Source organism: Anomalospiza imberbis, chromosome 26 (genome assembly GCF_031753505.1).
Source record: "Anomalospiza imberbis isolate Cuckoo-Finch-1a 21T00152 chromosome 26, ASM3175350v1, whole genome shotgun sequence".
NCBI classification, from domain to species: Eukaryota; Metazoa; Chordata; class Aves; order Passeriformes; family Viduidae; genus Anomalospiza; species Anomalospiza imberbis.
In genome coordinates this window covers 6,513,226-6,539,744 of record NC_089706.1, presented here as the reverse complement: position 1 = coordinate 6,539,744, position 26,519 = coordinate 6,513,226, and the positions used below count along the sequence as shown (strand labels likewise).

At 54.3% G+C, this 26,519-nt stretch overlaps 2 protein-coding genes across 3 annotated transcripts in view; both read right to left on the bottom strand.

Annotated features, from left to right (window-relative positions):
- Positions 1-26,519, bottom strand: part of DRAM2 (DNA damage regulated autophagy modulator 2) — a 146,839-nt gene that overhangs the window by 94,180 nt on the left and 26,140 nt on the right. The window lies entirely within an intron of this gene.
- ADORA1 (adenosine A1 receptor) lies at positions 583-24,607 on the bottom strand. Its single transcript, XM_068172995.1, has 3 exons — positions 24,308-24,607; positions 23,482-23,864; positions 583-1,251 (listed from the first exon to the last, which is right to left on the bottom strand). Exons 2-3 carry the CDS (start codon positions 23,820-23,822, stop codon positions 615-617), a joined length of 978 nt encoding a protein of 325 aa, XP_068029096.1. The 5' UTR covers positions 23,823-23,864; positions 24,308-24,607; the 3' UTR covers positions 583-614.

Below are 26,519 nucleotides of genomic sequence, written 5' to 3'. Positions count from 1 at the left end.
CTGGTAATGCCATGGGAAGACTTTTCCTATCTCTTCCCACGTCTCAGATCAGCTCAGCTCACCTCTCCCTGGTTACAGAGGGGAAAGAAAGGGCTTTCAAACTAAATTTCTTCAGAAATCCCAGTGCCCTGGACTCTCCTAGTTCTCAGCATCTTCACTCCCACAGGGCACCCCTTTGTCCCAGTGCCCAGGTACCCCCATGGACATGGGGCCAGAGCATGAGGTGCCCCCAGCACCACCAACACCATGGAGATGATGGTCTCCATCAATGGCAGGGCACCTCCTGGGTGGTTTGGATCACTTTATTTGCATGAAGATAAACTGCGCATTTGTCTGTACAATTGCTCCTTAAATACTTGGCAATGCTTAAAAAATGAAAAACAAAAACAATCAGGAAGAAAAAATCCTAAACCAGAAAGGAACAGTGCAGGCTACAATATCCAAACAGTGCAATGCTTGTGGATAAATAACCCCCTGGGGTGGCTGTAGGACTGCAGGAGGCTGCTGAACTCAGAACCCATCAGGTCCTTGCTACCCCTTCCTGAGACAGCAGGAACGGTGTCCGAGTGGGGACTGGGTGGGCACAGATGCCCCTCTCTGCCCTCTCCCAGTTCCTAGTTGCCTGTCTCGGCTGTGGTGGTGCTGGTGGCGTTTTTGTTGGTTTTGCAGCAGAAGTACTGGTTCCAGATTTGCAGGAAGGCTGTCCGGAACTTCTTGATGCGGAAGGCGTAGACAATGGGGTTCATGGCCGAGTTGCCGTGGGTGAGGAAGATGGCGATGTAGGTGAGGATGTGCGGGGTCTGGCAGGATGGACAGAACAGGGTGATGCAGTTGAGGATGTGCAGAGGCAGCCAGCTGAGCGCAAACAGGAAGAGAACCAGCGCCAAGGACTTAGCAATCTTCAGCTCCTTGCCATAGTACTTCTGGGGGTCGTTGGAGCTGGAGGACACCTTCTTGTTGAGCTGCTTGCGGATGAGGTTGAAGACCTCCAGGTAGATGAGCAGCATCAGCAGCAGGGGAGGCAGGACCCAGACAAAGAAGTTGAAGTACACCATGTACTCCATGCTGATGACTGTCTCAAACTGGCACGTGATGACAAACTCCGTGTAGCTGCTGTTCAGCTCCTGAGTCCTTCGCATCTTGTTGAGGTTGTTCCACCCAAACATAGGGGTAAGTCCCACCAGAAAAGAGACTATCCAACAGCAGGCGATGGCCACGGCTGCCCGCCGTGGTGTCACCATGCTCTTATACCTGTGGGAAAGACAACAGCCAGAGAAAGGAGTTAGACATGGGTGGGATGCTCTGTTGGGGGCGTGTGTAGCTCCAGATGGAGTGGCAGTGCCTGTGCTGAGATAGGAGGATGTTCCTCCTTCCCTCCCGTGTTCTGAAAATTGTGTTCAGACTGGTTTCCCTGCCTGTGCCCTGGGATGGCAGAGACCCCAGACACAATCCATGAGCTCTGGGGGATGATGCCAAGCCAGGGAATGCATTAGCACCTGGAATGTGCCTGAGTGTCCAACCCTCATGACTTGGAGGGAGTTCATATGCTCTGGAGTCCAGCTCCCATCCAAACACCTGCACCCAGAGCAGCAGGTCACCCTCTCCTCCCGCCACGCACCATCCCAGCCAGCTCACTGTCCCAGAAAATTGCTCGGTGACTGGGGAGGAAATCGCCAGCAAAAGCATCCCCTGGGATGTGCTAGGGTGGAGGAAGGATCTGCGGGTGCTAATGGACCCATGGGGAAGCTTTGGGCACAGCCTGTTCCTCTCCTAATGTGCTTGGGTTGATGAAACCCTCTTTCTTGATGGGCTGATGCCAGGGGAGGGAGGAGGAGGAGGAGAGGGAGGAGGAGAGCTGTGTTCTGGCTAGGCTCTGCTCCCTCCCTGATGCCCCTGGGGAGCCACCGGGGATGGGCTCATCTCTCCAGAGCTCTGCAAGCGGGAAGTGCAGTCTGCTGGATTGATTTTTTCCCCTGGCTCTCCAGAAAGCTTTTCTTTGGAGACTGAGAAGATTCTCAGCCCAAGAGTTATTGCTTTCCACCAAAGGAGATTGAATAAAGAATGTTTTCCTGATTGTTTGCTGGGTCTCTCAGTGCTGCTGGTGTTAACTCAACCGTGGGGACCATGTGGAGGTGGCTGGCAAACCTGGTTTCCCAACCCTGCTGCTCAGAGCTCCCTACTGCAGATCTGCAGCCTTTACCTGTGATGGAAATTGATGATTTTTGGGCCTTTTTTATACAGCCAAGGACCCAAACCCACTCTCCCTTCTCAAGACCCCTCTCATGGGCAAGGCATCAAGGTGGGAACTTGGAGTGGCACAGGCTGGAGGAGAGGACATCATCCTTGTGAGTCCAGAGGGTCCAGAGCCATTGGTCCCCAACAGCTTTCCTGAATGAACCTCCTGTGCTGTGGGAAAAGCTTCACAACATCCTGGTGGCAGCCAGGTCCCGTGGGAAAGAGGTGACAGTGTGGGCAGCTGTTTCCTCTGAGAGCCAAGGCTGGCTTTGGAGGGTGATTTATTCCTTGTGGGGAGGAGAGAGGGCAGGAGACCCTGAGAAAGGCTCAGGGCAGGGAGAACTGGGGCATAGGGAGGGCAAGGGTTGTGGGAAAGAACCAGCACTGGGGGTCAAGTGAAGGGAATGGAGAGGAGGGTCCAAGGGAGCCAGGGGTGGCAGAGGGATGCCAGAGACTCCCGTGAGGCTGTGTGCTGACCCCTGCACCCCACATCTGGTTGCAGGTCCTTTGAGGGGGACTGATGTGCCCTCCAGCTCTGACACCCCACTGCCACCTCCCCAGGCTTGAACAGCTTGGGGGGTGACACCAGAAACAGCAAGCAGCACCATCCCCCTGCCCCAGCTCCTTCCCTCTTTGCAACCCCTGCAAGCTGTGTCCCATTTCTCACTCCTGGGGATTTCTGGGGTCTTCTACTGATTTTGCTGGAGATGCTCCCACTCTGGTGCTCCCTGACCTGCAGAGCTGTGTGGGAGCCATTGCCCAACACACAAAGCTGCTAAGCAGCAGTGGTGTCACCACAGTCCCGAAACACAATCCCAGGGCTTGCCGCCACCACCCAGACACAGGGTCCATCTTTCCTCACTGCACACGCATCTCTCTCCATGGTCCATATCCATCCCTCCTTCCTGCACGTCTGTCTCTCTGCCATGGTCCATATCCAATTCTACCCCTTGCTGCAGTGACTGGTCTGACACTGTTTGGGAGCAGGACCTGGCTCTCCCTGCTCCTGCCTGCACTTTGTCCCACTAGGTTTGAGGGTGCACCTGCAGAAGCAGCCTGGGGAAACCTGGACATTCTCCTCCAGCTTGTGTGTGACATGGTCATAGAAAAGTGGGTGAACCAAAAAACCTATAGAAAACAGCCACATTTTCTTCTTTGAGCAAGAAGCCAAGGGCAGAGGCAGCTGCAGGAAATGTGCTCCCAGCGACCTGTGTCCACTGTCTCCCTCAGCCCCACATGGAGAATGACAAAAGCTAATGAATTGCTCCAAGTTCCTCCTCCCTCCAGCCCACCAGGTCCATCCATCCACTAGAGCTCTCATGGGGATCAGCTGGTCCAAAGGCCACAAGTCCAACTTAATTCCTTTTACATTTTATTTTCCTTGTAGGTGTCCAAGGAATGCCTGGATGTGGCCCTCAGTGCTCTGGGCTGGATGACAAGGTGGGGATAGGTTACAGGTTGGAATTGATGGTCTCAGAGGCCTTTTCCAACCTAATTGATTCTGTCATTCTGTAAAGGGTGGAAATGCAAGATCCTGCCTAATTCTCAACCCCTGCCACATGGTGGGAGGACAGTTAGCAGAGGGACAGGGATAGACCTTGCTGTTCCCAGCATTATTCTTGATTATGCCATAAAGAAAATATTTTCTCATTTGTCTCATTTTGCATTAATATGATAGGGCTGGAGTTTGGGATGGTCTGGGAGGCAGAAGCACTAGAAAATGCTGATAATGGCTCATAGTTAATAAATAATCTTATTATTCTCATCAGCACCAGAGCAATTACCAGCATCATTGCAATTTTATTACTGCTGTTATTTTTATTAACAGCACTGACTAAAACATCCATGGTAATCACCACCCCCATCCTCATCCACTTTGGGTTTGTTTCCTCTGCCCAGGGGGGTTTGAGCCTGACTATAATTGGTAGATGTTCCTCTTGCTCTCCCTGAGTGGTGGTTTTTGTCCCATTCCTTCCCCATAGAGATGGGCATTGACCCAAGCCCTCCTGGATGCAAAGTCTAGGAGAAAGGACCAACGACCATCCAGACTCATCATGAGATGGGATGGGCAGGAACTGTGGTGTGAAACGAAATTGCCTTGGAGGGCTTGGAAGACAACGCCAAGAGGCAAAATGGCAATTATTGATAGAGTTGTTTGCTCCCCAGGGGAAGGGAATAGGTGATGGGTGGAGGCCGAGGCCGACAAATTGTCCCCAGGGGCTGCACAGAGCTGAAAGGGAGACAGGGAACAGCTCTCCAGGGCAAGATGCTGTCTCCAGGAGAGGATGAGGGTGGAGCAGACACTGAGGCCTTTTTTCTCATGAAGATCATAGGATCCTAGGGGTAGGGAAGAGATTTGGTAGGGAAGGGATTTAAATCCCATCTCCTTCCACCCCTGCCACGGGCAGGGACACCTTCCACTATCCCAGGGTGCCCCAAGCCCTGTCCAGCCTGACCTTGGACACTTCCAGGCATGGGGCAGCCACAGCTTCTCTGGGCACCCTGTGGCAGGGCCTTACCACCCTCACAGGAATAATTCTTCTCAATATCCCATCTAACCCTGCCCTCCAAGTGAGAAGCCATTCCCCCTTGTCATGTCCCTCCAGACCTTTGTAATGGCCCCTTGGCCATCATTCTGAAGACACCATCCACCCTCCTTTCCTTTTGGTCCTGATTCACAGGCCAAATTCAACTTCTTCTGCCACATCTTGATGTGTCCAGACCTCCACAACCCTCTCTGCTGCAGCCCAGGGAGCCCAGCTCAGCCCAAGCCCTGCTCTGGAACTGCCCAGCCCTGGGTGGACAAAGGCCCTGTGACCATTTCAGATATTAGGGCACGTCTGAAAGCACCTGGAGAACAGAGCATTCATTGCTTTCATGGATTTCACCTTTGCCTTGGGGTCTGTCCCTAAGAGAGAGATGAGGGCTCATTTCCAAGATCCCAACCTAGAGGTCAATCCAAACCCAATCCTCACCAAACATCTCTTGTTTTGTTTGAAAATGCTTCAAAAACTCTAGGCCTGGTTTGAATAAAATGTGGAGGTTTTAGCAGTTCTGTGATTAGTTTTTTTGTCCACAAAACACTTGCTGTTGTCCAGCCAGTGCCAAGATGTGGCTTTGCTGGTCTTTGCTCTTGAGAGTTTATTGCAGTGCAATTCCTGGGGAATTAATTCACTAATGAAGACAGACCATTACTAATGAAAAGAAGCTGGAGCCAATGTGGCAGGGAGAAAGGAGGCCAAGCTGACATGAAGCTCATCTGCAGGATGAACACAGCAAGTAAAAGCAGCCAGACCATGTCCTGATCTAATTGAAATTCTCTAGACAAAAGTGCTTTGATCTCAGAGGATTTGGATTCCTGCTCCTTTCTCCTGGCTCTATCTTCCCTTCAGATCTTTCAGTGTCTTGGAGGCTGCTGGGTGGGAAAACAGAGATTGCTGGTGTTCAAAGCTGCTCCGAAATGAGTACCTGAGAAATGCAAAGTGGTGTCTGGGTTCTGCAAGGGTGAGGTCAGCCACAGCTCAGGGCTGGGACAAGGGGGTTCCTGGGTACTCACACAAAGTGGGAAGTGCTGCAGAAGGAACTCTGATCGTAGAGCCTTTGTCACCTATGATCCTGGAAGCGAAAGGTTGGTTCCTTCTCCATAGAATCACAGAATGGTAGCAAATGTGGGTTTGTGGCCACAAGTGGGTGTGTCACCATGTAAGTGGTGGCCTTGGGAGGGATAGGGATCAACCAATATCAGTCAAAGCTGGTATTTGGATGGACATTACAGCTTGTTCCTACAAATGCTTGGAATGGAGACACTGGTTCTATCAGCATCCCCTTAGGATACATGAGGGACTGTCCTGATCCCCAAATCCCAGACTGATTGCTTGTCAAAACCCAGCTGGCAAGTAAAGGCATAAAAAATGGTCTGGTCTTTCGGACAAGCCAGAGGAGCACATCCAGCAAGGACATTGGTGTTTGTTGATGCTGGAGCCCCTGTCCTGTACCAAAGTAGCCCAGCAGTCTCCATCAGCACAGCATTTCCAGCCTGACACCTTCATCCTACCACAGAGCCATTTTCCAGTGTTCCAAAGGGACCTGGAGGGCCCTGTGTGTGTCCCTTCCCAGCACCTCTGGCTGGCTGGTCTGCAAGAGATTTGAGCTGTGGGAGAAACCTGAGAAGTGCCAGCAGATCCCTGGGAGAAGAAGGAGTGGGAAATATGGTGGGAGGGACACAGAATCCTGGCCTTAGACTGTGCCTTGGGGACCTGATTTAAAAGGAGTGGAGGAGGAAAATCTCTTCCTGGTACCCGGCCCATGTCTGTCTGCTCAGGGTGAGGGACAGTTGGATGAGGACAGTGGTCCCTTTCCTACAGGTGTCACTTTTGGAGGGTTCCCAGGGCAGGAGAGGCACCAATGGCAACAGGCACCTTTTACCTCCCACTCACATGGGTGGGGCTGCATCCCAAACTTCCACCTGGAACCTCTCTGGCAACCACTGAGCCCAGGTCAGGGGCGCCCTGCTCCCATTACCACCAGCTCCCCAGTCTGGAGCTGGCACTGGGACAGCCCAGAGGGCCATGGGTGCCTGGTGCTCCCTGGGCCATGTGCTGCAAGGAGAGGAGGCCATAAGAGGTCCAAAGGTGAGAAGGAGTCTAGGGATGAATGCTCCCCACGGTTGCTGGGTCCTCCCACCCACACCTCTGCCCCTGTGTGCTCTGAGCTGTGATTCCAGAGGTCATGGCTGTCACTGGAGCACTCTTGGCTGTTACTCAGCCCTGCAGGGCACCCAAGCCCAACTAGGACCACCCCACTGAGAGACAGGGAAGGATTTTCTCACTGAATGGTGCCTTTCCTGCTTGGCCCAGCTCTGGGAGCAGCTGGCACCTTCCTAATCTGGCAGCTTGGCCCACACATGATGACCTGGAGCTGCAGCCACTCCTGCCTCCCCAGAGAGGACCTGGGCATGAGAAGCATCTTCTTTGAGGATCGCTGCTTCTGAAACACTCTGAGTCTCCTCCACTGCAACACGAGGAGATGGCTCTACAGCAGGAGGCTTCTTGATGCAAACCTCCTCCAAAGCCACCAGGAGAAACCCCAAAAGCATGAGAAAGGGTGGATGTGTGCATCACACTGCTGACCATCCTGGTCCATCCGTGTTCAGGGTTTGGTTTTACCATCCCAAAAAGTGACTCTCTGTAGGAATCACCTGCAACAAGTGCCTGCAAAGCACAAACAACTGCAGCCAGGCAAAGCGTCTGGCAAGACCTCTGGATGTTTGCAATCACCTCTAATAGCCAGTAATTCTCTAATGGATGTGGGTGAGGGTGATTATGAGGCTGAGGAGAACAAATTCATGCTGCCAAAATTGACTGGTCCCCACACACCGAAACATGGAGTCCCCAGGGCTTTGGTGAGGGCTTCATTCAGTGGTGGGAGAAGATGGAGCTGGTCACAATTCCAGCAAATGGCAAAGCAACAACACAAAAATGGGATTTCGTGCTTTGAGCTTTGTCAGAGAAGTTTGTGGAGAGACCTGGAGCATTTACAGATGTCCTGGGCTCCAAACAGGGACTGGGGAAATGCTGCTGCCTTGTTGTGGGTTGAGCCTTGATGTGTGTTCAGCCTGCCCTGCCACATCTCTCAGGATCTTGGAGGCATTCTGGAATTCTTGAGGACTGCAGAGGAATGTGGGCACATCCAAAAGCAGCCCCAGGGACACAAACATCCCCACAAGACGCTGAGGAAATAAGGTAGAAAAGAGCTTTATGTGCTGAAATGGTTGGAAGTGGGAATGATGCCTCCATGGGGCAGCCTGACCATGCCATGTCATCTTCAGCCCAGACTGGCAGTACCAAAATGAGGGTCCATCGGGATGTCCATCCACATGGTGGTTACAGGTGTGGGAAAAGGTGACCCCCAGCTCCAGCAGTGCCTGTATCAACACAGAGCCTGGCCACGTCCCCCCAGTTCTGCCACTCCCCTGATGCCACCAGTCTCAGTAGGACCAAACCTCAAAGCACAGCACACCCCAGAGATCAGCCCGCTCTGAGCTTGGCACCTCCTGTGTGTGCATCACCCAGAGCCTCAGGAGGTTTCTCTGCTCCCCCATATCCCCACACACCCCCACAGTGCCCAGCTGGTTCTGAGCTAAACCTGACACATTTCAGGTTCCAGTGACAGGATTATGTCTTTTCCTGCAGAGCCAAGGAGATTTATCCTATCACACCTCTGGTCCCTGGGAGCTGGGAGCAGCCACAACGTCCCACCAGGCTGGCTGAGCTCCCCATACCCTCCTGGGCCTGCTCCCGGCCCCGCTGGAGCTGGATCCACGCCTCCCTCCAGGTGTTTGTGCCGCTGTACTGCCCCGGCTCTGGCAATGAGTCACAGCTTTGGGAACAAACCACAGGCTTCCAGTAACTGCAGAGCTTCTTTCAGATCTCTTGCCCAGCTGTCCTCAGCTCAGAGGTGGGGGGTGAGGAACTGGTACCTGATATGACAGCGGTTCCACCACAGACCAGTACCGACAGCTCCCCTGGGGTATCCCAGTGGCTCCCACCGTGGCCAGATGCTGCAGGGGAAGGCGGAGGGCTGGAAATCTCAGGGAGGGAAGATGGAAAGCACAGAGACATCACACTAAAGCATCCTTCCTTCAGGTTGTGCCCTGGTGTGGAGGAGATGCGGCTGCTGTCCAAGGAAGGTGAAGGAGTGTGAGTCACCCACTCTGCTCAGAGAGGATTTTCCTACATCCTCCAGCAGCACCCTCACCCCAACAGCCAATATCAATCCTTTCTGCTCAGAAAACTAGTGTTGTTTCCAAACTGAGCTTGGTTTTCAGCCTGAGGCTGCACCCTGATGTGGACTCTGTCACTGCACAAGCAGATTCTCAGCAAGGACCACTCACCCTGTGCTCAGCCCCTCACCCCAAATGTGTTTGTGGAGGTTAAGCAGGGAGCTGGGATGCCCAGGCCATCCAATGCCTGAGGGAAATAACAATTTAGTTTGTGTCTATGAGTGAGCACTACCCTCCAACCCCAGACAGACCCTTCATGCCCCAAAAAGAAGCCGTGAGACCCCTGATGCCATGGGCAGCACCAAGTCCATCCAAGGGTGCTGAGTGGGTGGCCCTGCTCTGGACATATCACCCTCCTGCTGCCGTGTGACAGTGAGGGTGCACCCAATGGCCCTGGTCAGTGGGGCACAAGTCCCTCTGAGCCATAGTTTTCCACCCAGGCAGCTCTGGGACTCCCTCCCAGCTCTACCATGTGTGGTCAGGGCCCTCCAGGACCCCTGAATTTTCCTGAGCCTCTGGCTTCTTCCTCCAGGACCCTGAAGTAGGTAGGAGGGAAGTGATTTAACACTATTGGCAACGGCTGCAAAATCATGAAACGAGCTGCAGAATCTCAGAACTGCTGATGTTCTCTGAAAAAATGTGATGTTCTTGTCTTTTGGCTGCTGCTTTCAGGCAACAACATTTTCAGCAAAGCAAAGTGCGAGAAATGGTGCTTAAAAAAAAAAAAAAAGAAGAAGAAGAAGAAGCTGAGAATCTTTTATAGACCCAGGACTTTGGGAATTAGGACACACAGAGAAGGACAGCTTGGTCCCCAAGAGATGGGGATGAGGTTGTTAAAGCTGCAGGACAGTGTGATGAGCACCATGGACTTGTCTCTGGTGCTGCCCTTGTGCAATATATTTCCTGGACATTTTTAGTGTCTAAACAGTTTTGTTGTCAAAAATAGGGATTTGCTGTGTGAGCATAGCCTTGGACGGTGTCTCCCACACAACTGCATCACAGGGATGAGCCCCCTGTGCTGTGGGAGCAACCCCACCTCCAGCAGAAGACAATTTCAGGTGGAGCCACTCATCCCCATGTGCATCCCTCTCTGGCCAGGCTGGACAGAGCAACCTGGCCTAGGGAAGGTGTCCCTGCCCATGGCCGGGGATGGAACAGGATGAGCTTTTAGAACCATTCCATGATTCTGTGACAGTGCTGGAGGTGTTTCTCACCCAGTGCTGTGGTGGGATATCAACCTGCTTGGCCAGGACCCTCAGGTCATCTTCCCCTGCCATGCTGGGCCATCGCCCTGTGGATTTGGCCACCGCCAGGGGTGCCACACAACAGCCCTGCCCCTGCCGTAGGAATTAGCCAGGAGCTGATTGTCCAGACCCAATTTAGCAGAGTATCTGTGTGATTGGGTAAGTGAGGGTTAGGTATTCCCTGAGTACAAAGGAGAAGGGATAAAAGGCAGCTTTTGGGAATCTTCAGTGCAAATCCAGGGCTTGGCTGGATAAAAGCAGTGGGTTTTTAATTATTGCTTGTATTGCACTTGATTTTTCTATGCATTGCATATTTTGGTTCTCTATGCAAAAGAACCTCTTTGAAATGAGGACTTTGAAAGTCAGCCCTCAAAATTTAGGAGGGAGGGGAAGAGGGGAGGACGGAGAAAGAAAGTAGCTCTAAAACCCACTTAAAATGCCAAATGTGACAAATGTGGCTCTGAGAAATGGAAATGGGACAGCAGATATAAAGTACCTGATATGACTGGGCTCCAGAGCCTCTGTGGCTCAGAGTCCACCCCACAAAACACTGAGCTGCAGAGGGAAAACGGCTGTGCTGGGAGGGAGGTGCCAGCTGAGGAAGTGCCCGGTGCCACCACCCTTCCCTGCCTGTCACCACCACACTGCTACCAAAGGCCAGCTGGGTGTCCAGGGGAGGGCCCCAGCCAGGGGAGTCTGGAGAACATCAAAAGGTAGGAGCAGATCAGGGACCTCAAGGAGAAGGGAAATGAGGAGGGTCCTGAGAGCTGCTGTTGTTGTATTTGCATTCAACAGGACATTAAGATCTGCTCCCCAGATAAATGGGAGGCAGGAAACTGGAGATAGAATCTTATTAAGAGGCACCAAGAAAGCCTCAGAGCAGGGCTGAGGTGGGTCTTTATCTCTCCAATGCAGAAGGACTCATCAGTAAAAAAGAGATATCCTAAATTACAGTTGGAACAAGAGATTGGTATTGGCTGCCTTTTAATTTCTTGGGTTTTACACTTCTCTTGCTAACCTGACTCCTGATTTTGCAGTCAACAACTAAACTCCTCAGTTCCTTAGGCTGCAACTTGTTATTGGATTAGGATCATAGCACAATTTGTCACTGCAAAGGGAACATTTCCTTTCTTGCACTTAACCCAGTTCAAAGATTAGGAGATTCAAGACTGAAAAATTGGCTGGAGGTTCCCAAAACGAGGGAGGTTGTTTTCTCCACCCAGTGCCTAGAGGAGAATTAGCAGTGCTGATGAGATCTACTGTTTCTAAACCTCAGAGGACATAGTAACCCAAAACAACCAGTCCAGCACCTTCTGTCCAATGCATACTTCCCCTGATTAAAATATCAATTTCAAATGCAAAAGCAGCTGGATTCATTTAAGGTTTTTTTGTTTTATTTTGTTGTTGGTAGTTTTTTTTTTTTTTTTTTGGGGGGGGGTGGGTTTTTTGTTTTCTTTTGGTTTGGTTTGTGGGTTTTTTTTTGTTGTTGTTGTTTTTGTTTTTTTTTTAACAAGATGGTTATTTGTAGTTTCAATTGGTGGTAAAAATTTTGGAGGTACCAATTTGGGCTACAGTTGGCTTCCAACTTCTGTCCAAACACAACTCCCCACAAAGCTGAAGTAAAACCTGTGTAATTACCCCCTCCACACACCATAAAGATTGAAGAAGTAACAATCAGAGGACATGTGTGTAAAGCCATTGAGTTGTTTATCTTGGAATGAGTCTGAACAGTAAATCCATATCTCAGTCAAATGAAATGCCAGTTTGGAAGTGAAGGCTCCAGTTAACACCACAATTCTCCCACCTCTGAGTGGGGAGTTCCCCCACCTCTGAGAATCTGCCACCAGGAAAACAAATAAAAAGTGCAAATGCAAAGCAAATCTGAAGTTTATTTGCACTCTGTTTTCTCATTTAGATTAGAAGATTATTTATTCCCTTGGAATAAAATTGAGGGGCCTTGTTCCCTGGGAGGAAGCAGCTCAGTATTTCCATCAGGATGGTGGAGACATCTGAGACCCAAGATCAGGTACTGCAGTGAAATGCCTCAGCTGGGCCTAAATTACAGCCTGTGCATGTTCCTAATTACTCTGGTCTTAATTCCAGGCAATGAACAATGGGCAGACACAGCCCGAGGCTGCCAAGGCAGCCTGGCTGGCTCAGGCCATGGAGATGAGGGGCACACGGACCAGGCAGGATGGAGGCCATGGAGATGCTCCAAGGCCTGGAGCCCCCCTGCTCTGGAGCCAGGCTGGGAGAGCTGGGGGAGCTCACCTCGAGAAGAGAAGGTTCTGGGGAGACCTCAGAGCCCCTTCCAGTGCCTGAAGGGGCCCCAAGAGAACTGAAGAGGGACCTGGGACAATGGATGGAAGGACAGGACAAGGAGGAATGGCTTCCCACTACCAGAGAGCAGGGTTAGATGGGATATTGGGAAAGAATTGTTCCCTGTGAGGGTGGGGAAGCCCGGGCACAGGTTGCCCAGAGAAGCTGTGGCTGTCCCATGCCTCTAAGTGTTCAAGATAGAGGCTGGATGGCACTTGGAGCAACCTGGGATAGTGGAAGGTGTCATGGAAGGGGGTGGGACTGGGTGAGTTTTGAGGTCCTTTCCCACCCAAACCTGTCCGGGATTCTGGCACTCTATGAAATGCATTTCCCTGTCCCCGAGCCTCAGCAGAGCCAGGGCTGCCTGGGGGTGGGGAGCAGGGCTGGAATGTGGAGGATCCCCACAACACCCCCTCATGTATGGGTCACACAGGGGGTGGAATGAGATGATCTTTAAGGACCCTTGCAACCCAAACCATTCTAGGATTCCATGATCCCCTGGAGAAAAGGGGTGTCAGTGACTGCTCCATCCTCAACCCAAGAATGGGTTGAGCATCTTCTAGATTCTGGGACTCCAGGTCTTTTGCTATTGGAGCACTTTCAGCTCCTCAGAACAGACAAACCTCCTTGAGCCCATAAAGAATCTGTGTCCCAGCAGTGCTGAATGTGGGGAATGAGCTCCCTGAGATTAGATCCATCTGAGCTGCACCCATGCTGGCTCTGCTCAAGCTTTGCCAGGTCCATCTGGACCCAGGCTGTGCCCTTGACTCTCCCATTCGAGAGCACTCAGTGGAGAATGGAGCCTTCACACCGAGAGAAATGACTGTTTCATTTGTGTATTCCACGGGTAAAGGCACTGAGTGTTGTTACCAGAGCAGAAAAAAAAGAGGAATAATTTAATCTGTAGGACTGTGCTAATTCTGGCATGTCTGAGACAGCATTTCTCAGCATCAGCCCCTCGCTGTTGTCAGAGAGAGAGCATCACTCCCTCTGTGAACAGATGGGGAGACTGAGCCGCAAAGGGGAGCTGTGATCTGCCAAGATGGACCAATCTGAATGAGAAAACATCCCTGGTGCCAGGAGCTGGCACTTTCCTTCTTTGAAGGAGGCCAAAGAAAATCATCCCCATCTCTGGTTGCAGGGAGAGAAATGGCCTGGAGAAGGTGGATAAACAGTCGCGGCAGCAATGTCCCTGCATTCTGTGCCTTCCTTAGAGGAATGATGGAGAGGTGATATTGCCACCCCAGGCAGGGGGTGGGACAGAGGGATGTCACCTGTGTGTCCCCACAGTCCTGCTGGGAGTGGCTGGTACCTGGGATCTGTATGCAAGAGGACCAGGGCCGGTGCCAGGGACAGCACAGAGGGAGGCTGGCGAGGGACACACAGGAAAGAGGCTGGGGAAGAAATCCCTCATCCTCCTCCAGCTCCTTTTTGTGATCAGGGGCTTCGGTACTTGACAAAAACTCAACCAAACCACCCAAGACTGTGGCAGCTGCTGGTCATAGTCACCTGCTCAGTGCCAAGGGCAAAGCCCAGGCAAGGAAGGGATGAGGGAACAATGGGAAATGCAATGAGAGGGTGAGGGTGCAAAGAGGAGGTGTTGGGTCCCACAGAGTAGAGAAGGGCAAACCCAGATGCCCCAAATCTTTCCAGGGTCTGATCCTGCTCTGCTCTTCCCTACATCACCAATTGCCGCCCTCCCTCCCCTGTTTGTTCCCATTGCCCACCAGCCCTGAGCCCACAGGACTCTGTGAGGAGGAGGATCTCAGTCTTTCAGGGTTATTTCATACTCTCATGCTGGTGGCATCACCAGTGATGTCTCCCCTTCCCCCTGCCCTGCCCATCCAGCCACCCTTGGGAATGGCATCTCCATGCAGGGCCACAGGTGCCATGGGAGTGGCTAGAGTGCTCAGCTCATTGCTGCTCTGCAAAACAGCCCACTGGCTCTGTGGGCTTTTTGTGGCTGCCTTAGAGAGTGTCGATTGTTCTTTCTTGCCACTGGGCACCACAGCAGCTGGGTGGCTGCACTTCCAGAGCAGGAACTCCCTGCCGGGAGCCCAGGCAGCCTCTGGGACAGCACCTTTCCCATTCCATGGCCTTGAAAGTTCAGGTCACCTTGGGTGAGAGGACCAGCCCCTTGGGACACCCCTCCCAACCTACTGGCAGCCCCAGAGCTGGATTCTGCTGACACGGCTGCTGTGTCCATCCCCGCTGCTTTGGCAGGATCACTGTGAAAAATCATTCCTTTGTCTCCAGGATAATCTAATGCTGTTCCTATCAGCTCAGCTGTGCTGGCTGTCATTTCCCCAGGCTGAGACAGTGCTGTTGTCCCCAAGGGGATGAGCCTCTCGAGCTGTCACCATCCCTCCCAGTTCTCCTGTGGTCACCTCCATGCTCCATGTCCTGCTGTCTGCAGAGACAACAACCCTCCCTGAGCTGTGTCTGGGCTTTCCTCACACCCCTGTGGGCAAGATCCTTCAGGGCTTTTCCCTGTCCTTCCAGACAGAGATTTTCTTCCAGCCCATCAGTCCCTGTCCAGTCTGAAATGACTCCGGTGTGTGTCACAATGAAACTCATCTCCCGGGTTCTTTCACTATGGTGCCTCCTACACATTTTCCTCTTTTTTCCATCCTTCTTTGTGTTGCTCTGGCCTTTCTCTCCCCACTGCCTCCACCCCAGGACACAGACCTGCCAATGCACCACTGTGACTCCTTGGATGAGCCATTCCCTGCTGTCAGGCTGATTTCAAGCACAGTCATTTGGATGCAGGAGCTCCACTGTCCCCATCCCTGACCCTTTGTCCAGCTCTGCCTTGGAGACCCATGGATCTGCATGTCCCAGGCCACTCAGACAGGTCCCCTCAGAGCAGATCCGCACAGCCAACAGTTGCTGGTGCTTGGTACAAGCTGCTCTGAGGTATGCCAGGAGATTTCATTGGGTCTGGCCTCACAGAGATCCCTCCAGATCCGAGTTTGGAAGTGGAGGCTGGTGGGCTTTGTCCCAGCTGTCTCCCACCTCAGCTCATGGCCAAAATTCCCTTCCTGGTCAGCAGAGCCAATCTGTCCCTTTTATGACACAGTTAAGCTTATCCTGACACCACAAATGGACTAAAAATCCCTGGTGTGATTGTCCTGGGGGTGTAAGAGGAGCTGAGGGTGTTTTGGCTGTTGGTGGCCACATGGGACATATCCAACAAGAACAAGACAGAGGCCACGTGTCTGTGCCAAGGGCTGGGCAAGGACATGGAGACCAGCCCAGACCCCAGAGCCGGTCAATGGGAAAGGCTCCAGGTCAAGAGGAGCATCTGAGCCCCTCTGCACCCCCAGCCTGCATCCCAGAGTGGTGTCTGAGCTTCTCTGCACCCCCTGTGAGTCACTTATTCCTGCTCTGGCTGACGTGGAGCAAAGGTGAGACCAGAGGTGGGACTGTCTTGGTAAAGGTCAGGTGATAATGGCACCTTCCCTGGATGGAGTCACATTCCTGTATCTTAGGGGTGGGGGAAGACCCGGGACCCCATCCAAGGGCTCCTGCATGCCCTGAGCCAGCTCAGCACAGAGCATGGTGAGCTGGGCCTGACTCACCCCAACACCCAGCCTGCAGGGCCAGGCTGGGCTGGCGGGGGCCAGGGCAGCTGAATCAGCAGCTTTGGCATGGCAGAGCCTCGGGTGTTTGCCTTGACTCTGTGCCAGCAGCTGCACAGGGCCCTTGGACACCCCGCCCAGAGGGACAGCACCGTCACTGCCACCAACCCAGTGCCCTGGGACACAGCCCAGTCACTCCAGGAAAGGGAAAACCATGTTCTGGAAGTGTGGCAGTGTGTCTGAATGTTCCCAGGCAGTTCTGGGGCCCTGCAGCTCATCCATAGGTCTGTACCCTGGACACAGGAACATCTCTCAGCTCCAGTGAGGGACCTGCTGTCTGCCCCACCCTGTCTGGCTGGTCCTGGCTGTGGTCCTGGTCCTGGGTGCTCCTCACTTTCTGCTAAGTGGGGACCTCATGGACCCTTTCTGCTGCCATGGGATGAGGGAACACAGCCTGGCTGTGTCCCACCAGCTTGGCAGAGTAGATCCTCTTGGGTTGATGGTACCACACTTGAACCAGGGCCATGGAGGTGGCAGAGCCTTGCTGGGCTGCATCCACATATCCCCACTTGGTTCGGTGTCTGCTCCCTGTAGGACGAGTTCATGGGGAGCCATAGAATCACAGAATCCCAGAGTGGTTTGGGTGGGAAGAAACCTTAAATCTCATCCCATTCCACCCCCTGCCATGGGCAGGGACACCTTCCACTAGCCCAGGTTGCTCCAAACCCTGTCCAGCCTGGCCATGGACACTTCCAGGCATGGGGCTGCCACAGCTTCTCTGGGCAACCTGTGCCAGGGCCTCACCACTCTGGCAGGGAACAATTCCTTCCCAGTATTGAAACTAAATTTCTGTTTTTTCAGTTTAAACCCATTGCTCCTTGTCCTGTCCTACAGTTGTGCCAACCTGGCCCATTGAAGACACATTCAGTCTATTTTAATACCACAAATGGCTACAAACCCACGCTGTAGTGCACCCTGGGCTGTGAAACAATTTAATTTCATGGAATTACTCCTGCAGCAATCAGCAGGGCTGGGACTGGATCCTGGAGGATCCTGGGCACAGTTATGGCAGGACTCCAGTGCAGGAACAGAGAGGCCATGTTGTCCCAGCTTCCACAATTTCCCTGTTCCCAGCCTCTATCCTCCACCTGTGAGATCACCCTGAGCCAGCCATGGTGCAGCTCACTGCCTCAGTTTCCCCATCTGCAGACATGCCCTTGCTGGGAACATGCCCTCAAATTTACTGGTGAGACATTGCCATTCCTTACCCTGAAAATCAATAGAAATAGCCTAAAAGCCCAATGAAAACATTCCCAGAGCAGGGGTTTGGGGCGCAGCAGCAGGAAGGAGTAGGTTTTCATTCATGGCCCTGCAGCACAGCCCTGGCAGACGTGAGCTCTGTTAAGGGACAGATGTGACACTGCTATCGGGGTCAGAGCGATTACCCAGCACAGGGACCACACCTCGCCCTACTGGGATACACAAGGACCAGGAGGGGACAGGGTCCTGCTGCTCAGGAAGCCCATACAGGGTCTCTTGGTGCCATTCATTTCCTCTTGCCCTTTTAATTCAGAGAATTTGGGAATAGCTCCAAATATCAGGCTCTGAGCATTCCCGCACAGGATTCAGGGCTGTCCTTCCCTTCCCTTTGCCCTACTGAGGATGGAGCATCCCACACTCAGCCCCTCACTGCATCCCAAGTTGACACCCCCAAGCCCCAGCATTTTTCCTGCCATTCCAGGAGCTGGGAATGCTGCAGACAGCCCCACCTGCCTCCCTGCAGCCGCACGGCAGTGTCTGGAGCTTTTGGGAGTGACCTGATTTCACGTCTGCCAGCGAAGATCTCGTGGCACTGCTGCAGCAGCTGTGTGAGCTCCCAGTGAGCCTAATCCAGGCATCTCCTCACTGAGGAAAGAGCCCTCATGGCTTTGATCCCTGACTTAGCCTGTTCATGGCTGAAAATTATTCTGTGGATCAGAGAGTAGGGCTGAAAACCAGCTCATCTGGGTATTTCCAGGTCTTTACCAGGCTCTCAAACTAACATAACCTGCTGGCAAATCCCTGCCCATCTCAAGGGCTCTGGGATTTTGGTGATACTGGGATTGATCTCCTGGTGCTGCACTGGCACAGCTCGTCCGTGCAGCCGGATCTGGTTAGAGCAGAGCTCGGTGGGAAATGCTGGCTCTGATGTAGCACCCACATGCTGAGCTGGTGCAGTGTGCTGGAAACTGTGGCTTGGAAACAGCCTCAAGTCTGCAGAAACCTCCCTGGACTGTAATTCCTGCATTTTAATCTCCATCCCTGATTCAGAGCTGCCTGTTCCATGGAATGAAGATCTCCACAGATCACTCTCACTTCCTAAAAATATACCTGGAGGAGGGCAGGGGGGGAAGAAACAAAAGAGGTGTCTGCAAAGACCTACCAGTCCCTGAAATTCCTCCAGGTTAGGGAAAATGGAACTATTCTCCTTGGAAATGAAATGTGCTTTCTCAGACACTGGACCTGTATGGATGGATGGCATCTTTTCACTGACTAGTGGAGGTTGAAAGAAAATAGATGAGCTCCAGGGTGAGAGCTCTGAGTCACCTGGATGCTTTTGAAATTCTTCTGAATGTAAAACAGGCCTTGGAAGAGCTGTGGTTTGGCTTGTTCACTGGCCTGGCTGGACAGGAATGTTTCCTGGCACTAAGTGCGGGTGCCCATCGCTCCCCTGCCAAGACCCTCCATGAACTCTTGGTGAAGGAATCATGGAACAGTTTGGTTGGAAGAGACCTTAAAGCCCATCTCATTCCACTCATGGGCAGAGACACCCTTCACTACCCCAGGTTGCTCCAAGTCCAGTCCTACTTGTCCTTGGACACTTCCAGGGATGGTGCAGCCACAGCTTCTCTGGGACACCTGGAATGGGGAAAAGCCGCCTCAGGTATGTCCTGCTCCAGCACCCAGCTGGCTGAGGGCAACAAGATTTCCCAGGCTTACCATGACCTAGTCCTAGCTGGCCCCATGCCTGTGGTCCTTGGCAGGACTGGAGAGAAGGCGAAAGAGCGCTACAATCCCAGGAAGAGCCTGAGCTCAGGCAGGAGCCTGGAACAGAGGGAGTCCAGCGGGGAAGCTTCCCCCTTCCCCCTCCATGTCCATCCAGGAGCTCACAGGTCCCCTGCACATCCCCCTCACTTCCTGCCTTGCAGGCACTGCTGTCCAGGGCTGAAGGATGTTCCTGCTATCCCTGAGCTGTTTTATCTCATTCCAGACAGGGCACTCTGAACCAGCAGATAATGCCAGCGCTGTCCACAGAGCCACCCCCTGACACTGCTTTTACCCTGGTCTCTCCCTCTGCTGTGCTCCAGCCTCCTGCCCCCCATTTCCTAGAGAGTTCCAGCCATTCTGATCTGTGGCTTTGCAGCCTCACAGGTGTGCATTCCAAACCTTCAGCAACACCAAAGGCAGCTCTCCCTGGTGGGATGCTCCTTGGGATGCTGCAGGGTGGGAAGGGCAGGGCTAGGAGGATACCCCAGTGCTGAGGCCCAGGCACAGAGGGTGGAGGTCCTGGCTGTGGACAGAGAGACTCCAACACGAGGGCTCCTGCAAACATCAGATTCCTGAAGGTTTTCCCTTGCTGGCATGTTTCAAAGGGTTTGGGATGAGGTCACAAGGTGAGGACCCCCAGGGACATTCCAAGATAGGCTTGGGCTGCATCCACACATTCAGCATCCCCAGCCAATGGGTGGTTTGGCACATCCCAAGGACAGCAGCTCCTTTTGCTATGGCCCTTTCCAAAAGGCCCAAAACACAGAGCAGAGACAGGGCCCCCGGGGCAGCAGAGACTGGTGCTGAAGGAGATGCATCCCCCCAAAAATCCCCCCAGCACCATCCTCCCCAAACATCCCTCTGGCACCATCCCCCCAAGACAGCCCTCCGGCACTGTCTCCTCCAGCATCCTGCCTCCACCGGGATACTGAGGGGCCGGTTCCTGCCAGACACCCCCAGCTGGCTGCTTCCCCTCCCTTTGAACTCGTTTCATTTTCCCAAAGCACGGCTGCGAGAGGGAAGTTTGGGTTGGGCTGAGGGACCCCGCTGTGCCCGGATAGGGGGGATCACAGGCTGGGGGTCCTGCCTGGCTGCCGGGCAGGGAGGAAGGATGTGAGAGGGGAGGGGGAGTTTTCCACCAGCAAATCTATTTTAGGTGGTTTCCAGCTGTTCCTGTGGGGGCTGGGAAGTGGGGGACCCTCTGCTCTAGCCTGCACAGCCCAAGTGATGCTCTTGCATCCCTCCAAAATCAAGGAAAGGCCCCTCGTGGGGGAGGCAGCATCACTCAGGGCCCAGCAGCCAGGAGGGATCATACCCAGGGGCTGGAGCAAATGGAGAGGGTTTGGTGGGATATCCCAGTCCCTTGACTATGCTGGGTAAAGAAGGAAGAACAGGAGGTGCCAACTCAAATCCAAGCAAGACCCCTCTTCATCTAATAAAATCTGCCTCCGCCTTGCAGGAGTGGCTCGCTCATGTCTGTGTCCATGGGAAGTGGCCACTGGAGTGATGGAGCATTGGATGCTGCTTTTGCATCTCCCACTGCCATGAAGCGACACCCCAAATGTCTCAGGGCACCATTTTCTCCAGGAGAAACCCACCCCTGGGGCCACCAAGTTTCCAAACTCGCAGCCCAAGGGCCAGGGTGTCCATGGGGAGCCTGGAGCTGGAACCAGGCTGCCATGCACCATGCTCCCCATTCCCTGCCATTCTTCCCTGTGAGGAAGGCACAGGTTGTCCAGAGAAGCTTTGGCTGCCCCATCCCTGAAAGAGTCCAAGGCCAGGCTGGAAGGGGCTGGGAGCAACCTGGGCTAGTAGAAGGTGTCCCAGCCCATGGCAGGGTACGGCCCCATCACACACAAACCTTTCAGGGATTTTGTGATTCTGTGAAATGCATTTCCCACTCCCTGAGCCTCAGCAGTGCCAGGGCTGCATGTGGCTGGGGGGCAGGGCTGAAATGTTGGCGATACCCACAAGATGCCCTCAGCTCATATGGGTCACGCTGGTGAGGATCCACCCCATGCCAGGCTTGTCTGAGGAATGCCCTTGGCACAGGAATGGGCTGCAGTGAGCACACTGTCCATGCATGTGCTGGAGGGGATGTCCCTGCTCAGTGTCCCGGCTGCCCTAGGGATGAGCCTGAGGCAGATATTACCCACCTGCCTGCAAATCTCTGCTCAGGTCTGGCTGCCATCACTGCCTGCAGCCCTCCAGGGATGCTTGGAGCTCTCCCAGGCACCGTGGCCACACGTGTTTCCCCGGAGCCCTGAGTCCTGCCAGGTCCTGCTCCAGGCTCTCAGCACCCACTTTGCCATTGCTGGGTTCAGTGTCACAGTCAGGAATGACAGCACAAGAGTCATGAGCACTGCAAAGATGCTGTCACTATCATCCTTAGCATCCTGCAACAGACTGGGAGAAACTCAAGGCATTTCAGATTCAGGAAATACTCCGTAGTTGTGTTTCCTCTCCTGTGTGCTATATACAGGGCACTACATCTCCTAAAGTCTCCACAAGTACCAACTGCCAGGAATTCATGAAGTTGTAGGATCTTTAAGTTTGGGAAAGACCTCTGAGATACTTGAGTCCATCTATTAAGTTGATGAGGTTACAAAGCTTTTCAATATTAAAATAGGCTCTGAAAAGACAGAAGAAAATCTCCTGCTGCTGAGTGCTTGGCACACAATGGGATCACAAAATTCAGGGTGGAAATTGCATAAGAAAAACCCACCCAAACTGTGTACAGCATAATATTAATATTGATATTGCTCCCAGGATCAGGGCAGGAATCTCCCCTGAAAGGCCCATCTGATGCTCAGAGGCAGACAAGAAGTTAAAAATGGACTGGTTTGTTAGGAAAATGCCTGACAGGCTGTGCTGCTCCTGTGGAGCTGCAGAACTCCCACACCAGAGCCTTCCCCACAGGCAGGGGATGTGTGAAGCCCAAAAAAGCTCCAAGAGCAGTAGGAATCACTCTGGTGACACTGGCAGGCTGGGAGACAGTGATTGGGAAAATCACACCTAGGGAGGAAGTTGGGAACAGTCTGTGAAAATCATGTGTGGCAGGGAGGGGGTGGGCAGCGATTGTGGATTTATCCTGCGCCCCCTCCTCTGTCTTACACTCCTTCTCCAAGCAGCCTCTGCTGGTGGTGGCTGGGGGAAAAGCCCAAAAGAGCACATCTCTGGCCTGATCCCATGGATCTGGGAACACCGAACACTCTAGAGCAGTCAGGTGATCCCCAGCACCTGGGGTACCTCCTGTCCCTGTCTGCCTGTATGGGAAGGCAATTCCTGCCCCAGGAAGGGTCCTACACCTGCTGGGGTCTGGGCAGCACCAACACAAGGGGGTTTGTGCCTTTCTGGGGTGTTTGTGCTGATGAAGGGTCTGGGACCCCTCCAGCAAACTTCCACGCCTGCAAAGGGGTAATGGGGTGACCCGAGTGCTCAGCTGGGCTGGGCTGTTTTCCAGCAATGCTCCCACTTCCGGAGCCTTGCGGAGCCGACGAGGCTGGCAAAGGCATCCCCACAGAGCCAGGGGGACTCAGAGCAAGGGGCTGAGCCTGGCTCTGCTCAGAGTCACCGAGGTCAGGTGTCATGTCCCCTTCTAGCCCCACTCACAGCCCCCGGTCACACCGTGGCACTCCAGAAATGCTTCCCCAGCCCAGCATGGCCCCGATGGGAAGGGAGAGGGGCATAAAGAGTTAACTGTCTCCTCCTGAAGCGGCAGAGTTCGAATAAAGTGCTCAAATAAAGTGTCCCTTCCTTTAGGCCTGGAGGCACTTGCTCTGGGCTTGGAATGGCAAGAGATACAGAAGGGGCAAAAAGGGGAAAGGAGTTATTTGTGGGGCACCTCACAGCAGGGCTCTCTCCTGGGTGAGGCTGCCCCATGAAACGTGCCACGCTGTCAGCTCTAGTTCCTCAAAATGTCAAAACTGTGTCCCATAGCAAGCCACCCCTGTGCTCCCCATGGCAAGGGAAAAGCTGGGGTGAAAGCCAAACCTGTCCTCCACTTTCCTCCTGGAGCATCCGGCTGGGGCTGTCCCATGTGTGGGGACACACTGTACTGGCCATGGGCATCCCGTGGCTGTCCCTCACTGCCAGCTAGCTGCCACAATGTGATCTCTGCCTGCACACCCAGCACCCCCTGAGCCCCCAAAAGAAGCTGCTGGAGGCTCCAGGACACCCACCTCCACACACCCCCCTGATTGCTGCTGCAGCCAGATGTGTCTGGGATGGCAGTGTGGAGGAAGGTCCTTTCTCCCAGTGCTTCTCCAAGAATTTGAGGTTTCCTCACTCCTACCTGACAGGGATCTTCACCCTCAGGTACCGATCCACAGCGATGGCCAGAAGCGCCAGGATGGAGCTCTCCGTGAGGATGAGGACGGGACAGGCCACCATGAGGCAGGTGTAGAACTCCATCTGTGGTCCGATGTTGATGATGATGGCTAGAGGGATGACCAGAGCCCCCACGGCCACGTCGGCCACCGCCAGCGAGACGATGAAGCAGAAGGTGGCATCCCGCAGTGCCTGGTTCATCTTCACAGCCCAGATGACCAGGATATTGCCCGGCACGGACACCAAAGCAATGAGCACTTCGATGGAGATGTAGGCAGCCTGGAAGGCTGAGATGGGGTGTGCCATGATGCTCCGGTCCTCCCTGCTTCTGTGGGGTTCCTCGGTCACCTGCAAACGCACAGGGAGGCAATGAGAGAGTGGCATCGCTGACTGAGCTGCGAGCAGGACAGAGCCTGTGCGAGGGGGTGGGAAAAACCCCTCTCCCGTCTCTGCCGTCCCCTGGGGCTCCGGGCCCCCCCCCCCCCCTCCAGCTCATCCCGCACCCACCTCCATCCCGCACCCACCTCCATCCCGCACCCACCTCCATCCCGCACCCACCTCCATCCCGCAGCGCGACCGCTCTCGGCGCTGAGGAAGGAGCGGGAGCCGCCGGTCAGTCCTGGGAGCGCGGAGGAGTCCCCCGCCCCTCGGGCCACCCCGGGGCCCTCTGTCGGAGCCTTTCGGGTCTCCCTCTGTCCCCTCGCTGGATCCCCTCCCTGCTCTGCGCTGCTTCTTGCAGCCGCCCGAGTCCCGAGTCCCGGCAGCCGCCGCCCGGCCCCGACCCCTCTCACCTTGTCCTGCAAATCCGGGGCTTGTTTTGGGGTGCCCTCACCCCCAGAGAGCCAGCGCTGCCTCCTCGCAGGGCAAGGTGGGGCTCATGCCGGGGGCGGCCGGGGCGACCCCGCGGCCGCCGGGGGCCGGGCTGGCCGCGGCCGCCGGGGCTGCGCTCGGTCCCCGGTGCCCGACACCGCTCGGCTCCCGCTGGCGCTGCCCCCTCCCCGCCGGAGCCGAAGCATCACATGGTGCCGCCTTCCAGCCTTTAAAGAGCGACTGACCCGATTCGGGGCTCGCCGGCACCGGGAATGGGTGCGAGGGGCCGGGCGGAGGCGGCAGGACCGGGTGGAGCGGGGAGAGGCGGCGGGGGGGAGCAGCGGAGCCAGTCCCAGCCCCAACGCTGCCGCCACGAGTCGGGCTCTGGATTTAACATTAAAACCGGTTTTTGAGGTCGGGTGTGAGCAGAGGATCGGGACGGAGAGGGGAGGGCGGAGGCAGAGCCTGAGCAGGGGTGGGCGAGGACCCGGCCCGTCCCCGGCACGGGCAGCGCTGGTCGGGACTGTGCCCCAGGACGGCGTCGGGACCCTAAGTTAGACCCGAACGGCCCCAAGGAGCTCTAGTGCTCACCCGGGCTCTGGCTCGCACTGCCTCACCCAAAATCACTGCTGGGGTGGGCGGGGAGCGGGACCCCGAAAGCGCTCTTCATCCTCCGAACTGCACTGCCCGGGCTGGGGAGGGGCTGTCCCTGGGGCAGGGGAAGGGTCTGTCCACACAAGGAGTGGGGAGGAATGGCAGCCCCGGTCTGCTGCTGAGACTGGACCAGACACTCTTTGTGGTTCTAGGAGAAGTTTGGGGGAATATGGTCACGCCCCAGTTCCCCTCTCCGGCCCGGGCAGTATAGGGAAAACGGGTCTGGGGACTCGATCTCACTGATGAAGTTGAACAACCCAATCCCTCCAGGGACCTCCGGATGTGCACCAGGCACCTGCAAAGCTCATCTTGCATAAATCACTTCCCAGAAGTGCGGCTGGTTTATCCAAATGCTGCAAGGAACAAGACCTTAGACTTGAGGCAAAGAGACTCTCCTGACCCCCATCTGCACCTCTCCCCGTCCTTCCTCCCTCCTCTCATGGGACTCGGGACTGGAGTTGTCCCCTGCTCTGTTCTGCCTCGTGAGGGATATCCCAACCCTTGGATCTGCCCCTTGAGGCTGCCATCCCAATCCAGGGCTGATTTTCCATCAGCTGCTGTCCCATGAGGTGCCTGCTCTCCCCCTTGGGCAAGTGGCCAGCAAAGAGCTGGGGGTCCCAGCCTCCTAGGGCTGTTTGGGGACTGTGGCATTATGCCACCTCTGGGCACTGGGCTGTGCCAGCAGCAGGGCGAGGTGAGCTTAGATTGGTCTGAATGATCTGTTTGCTGTGCAGAGAGGAAAATAAACCGAGGCTCGCAGGCTCCTGTAAACACAGCACTATTTATGGAGCGTTTGCATCCTGCAGCATCTCCTCACACCTCCTCCACTGCAGGGAAAAGTGATACCCCCTATGGCTGAGCATAAATCCAGAGGTCTGGGGTGGGATGGGGGTGCTCAGGATGGGCTACTGAGAGTGAAAAGGGCATTCCCAAAGAGCCCAAAAACCCTCGCCCACCATCTTCCCAGGGGGAGTGTCCTTGCAATCAACCTCTGGCTGGGAGCAGGGCAGGAAAACCAGCAGGTTCCTCACGGGAGTGCAATGCGGAAGCAAATGCGGGCAGGGCCCGGCCTAATTGTATGCAAATCTCCCAAACAGAGATTAAAACCACTCCTTTTCCTTCGTGGATTTGAAGTTTGTTCTCCCTCCCTGGATTCGTTTCCCTGAATGCTCAATTTTAGCAGCACCCCTAAAACCCCCCATGTTATGCCAGAAATGATCTGCTGGCTGTGAACCTGCCAGAGGGGGTCTGAGCTCTCTCACCAGTCCAAGCAAAGTGTCCCAGGGCATGGGCAAAGGCTGCAGAGGTTGGATGACCAAATTGATACAGAGCCCATTCCTGACAGACAGGGATCATCAGTTCATTCTCCTGACAACAAGCTGGGTATGTGTCCAAAGAGTGTCAGGGATTCCTTAAAAACCCATGAAACAGAATTTTCTGGTGAGCATCAAACACTGGGAAAGTTATTCAGGTCTTCCAGGCTCTTTCTGGGTGTTTTAAGGAGAAAATGTCCTAAGAGTTGCAATGGATTGTGAAGAT

Coding starts and splice junctions, on each gene's coding strand:
- ADORA1 (XM_068172995.1), bottom strand. CDS start 23,822: ATGGCACACCCCATCTCAGCCTTCCAGGCTGCCTACATCTCCATCGAA. Junction 1,252..23,481: donor AGGGTGAAGATCCCTGTCAG/GTAGGAGTGAGG, acceptor TCTTTCCCACAG/GTATAAGAGCATGGTGACAC.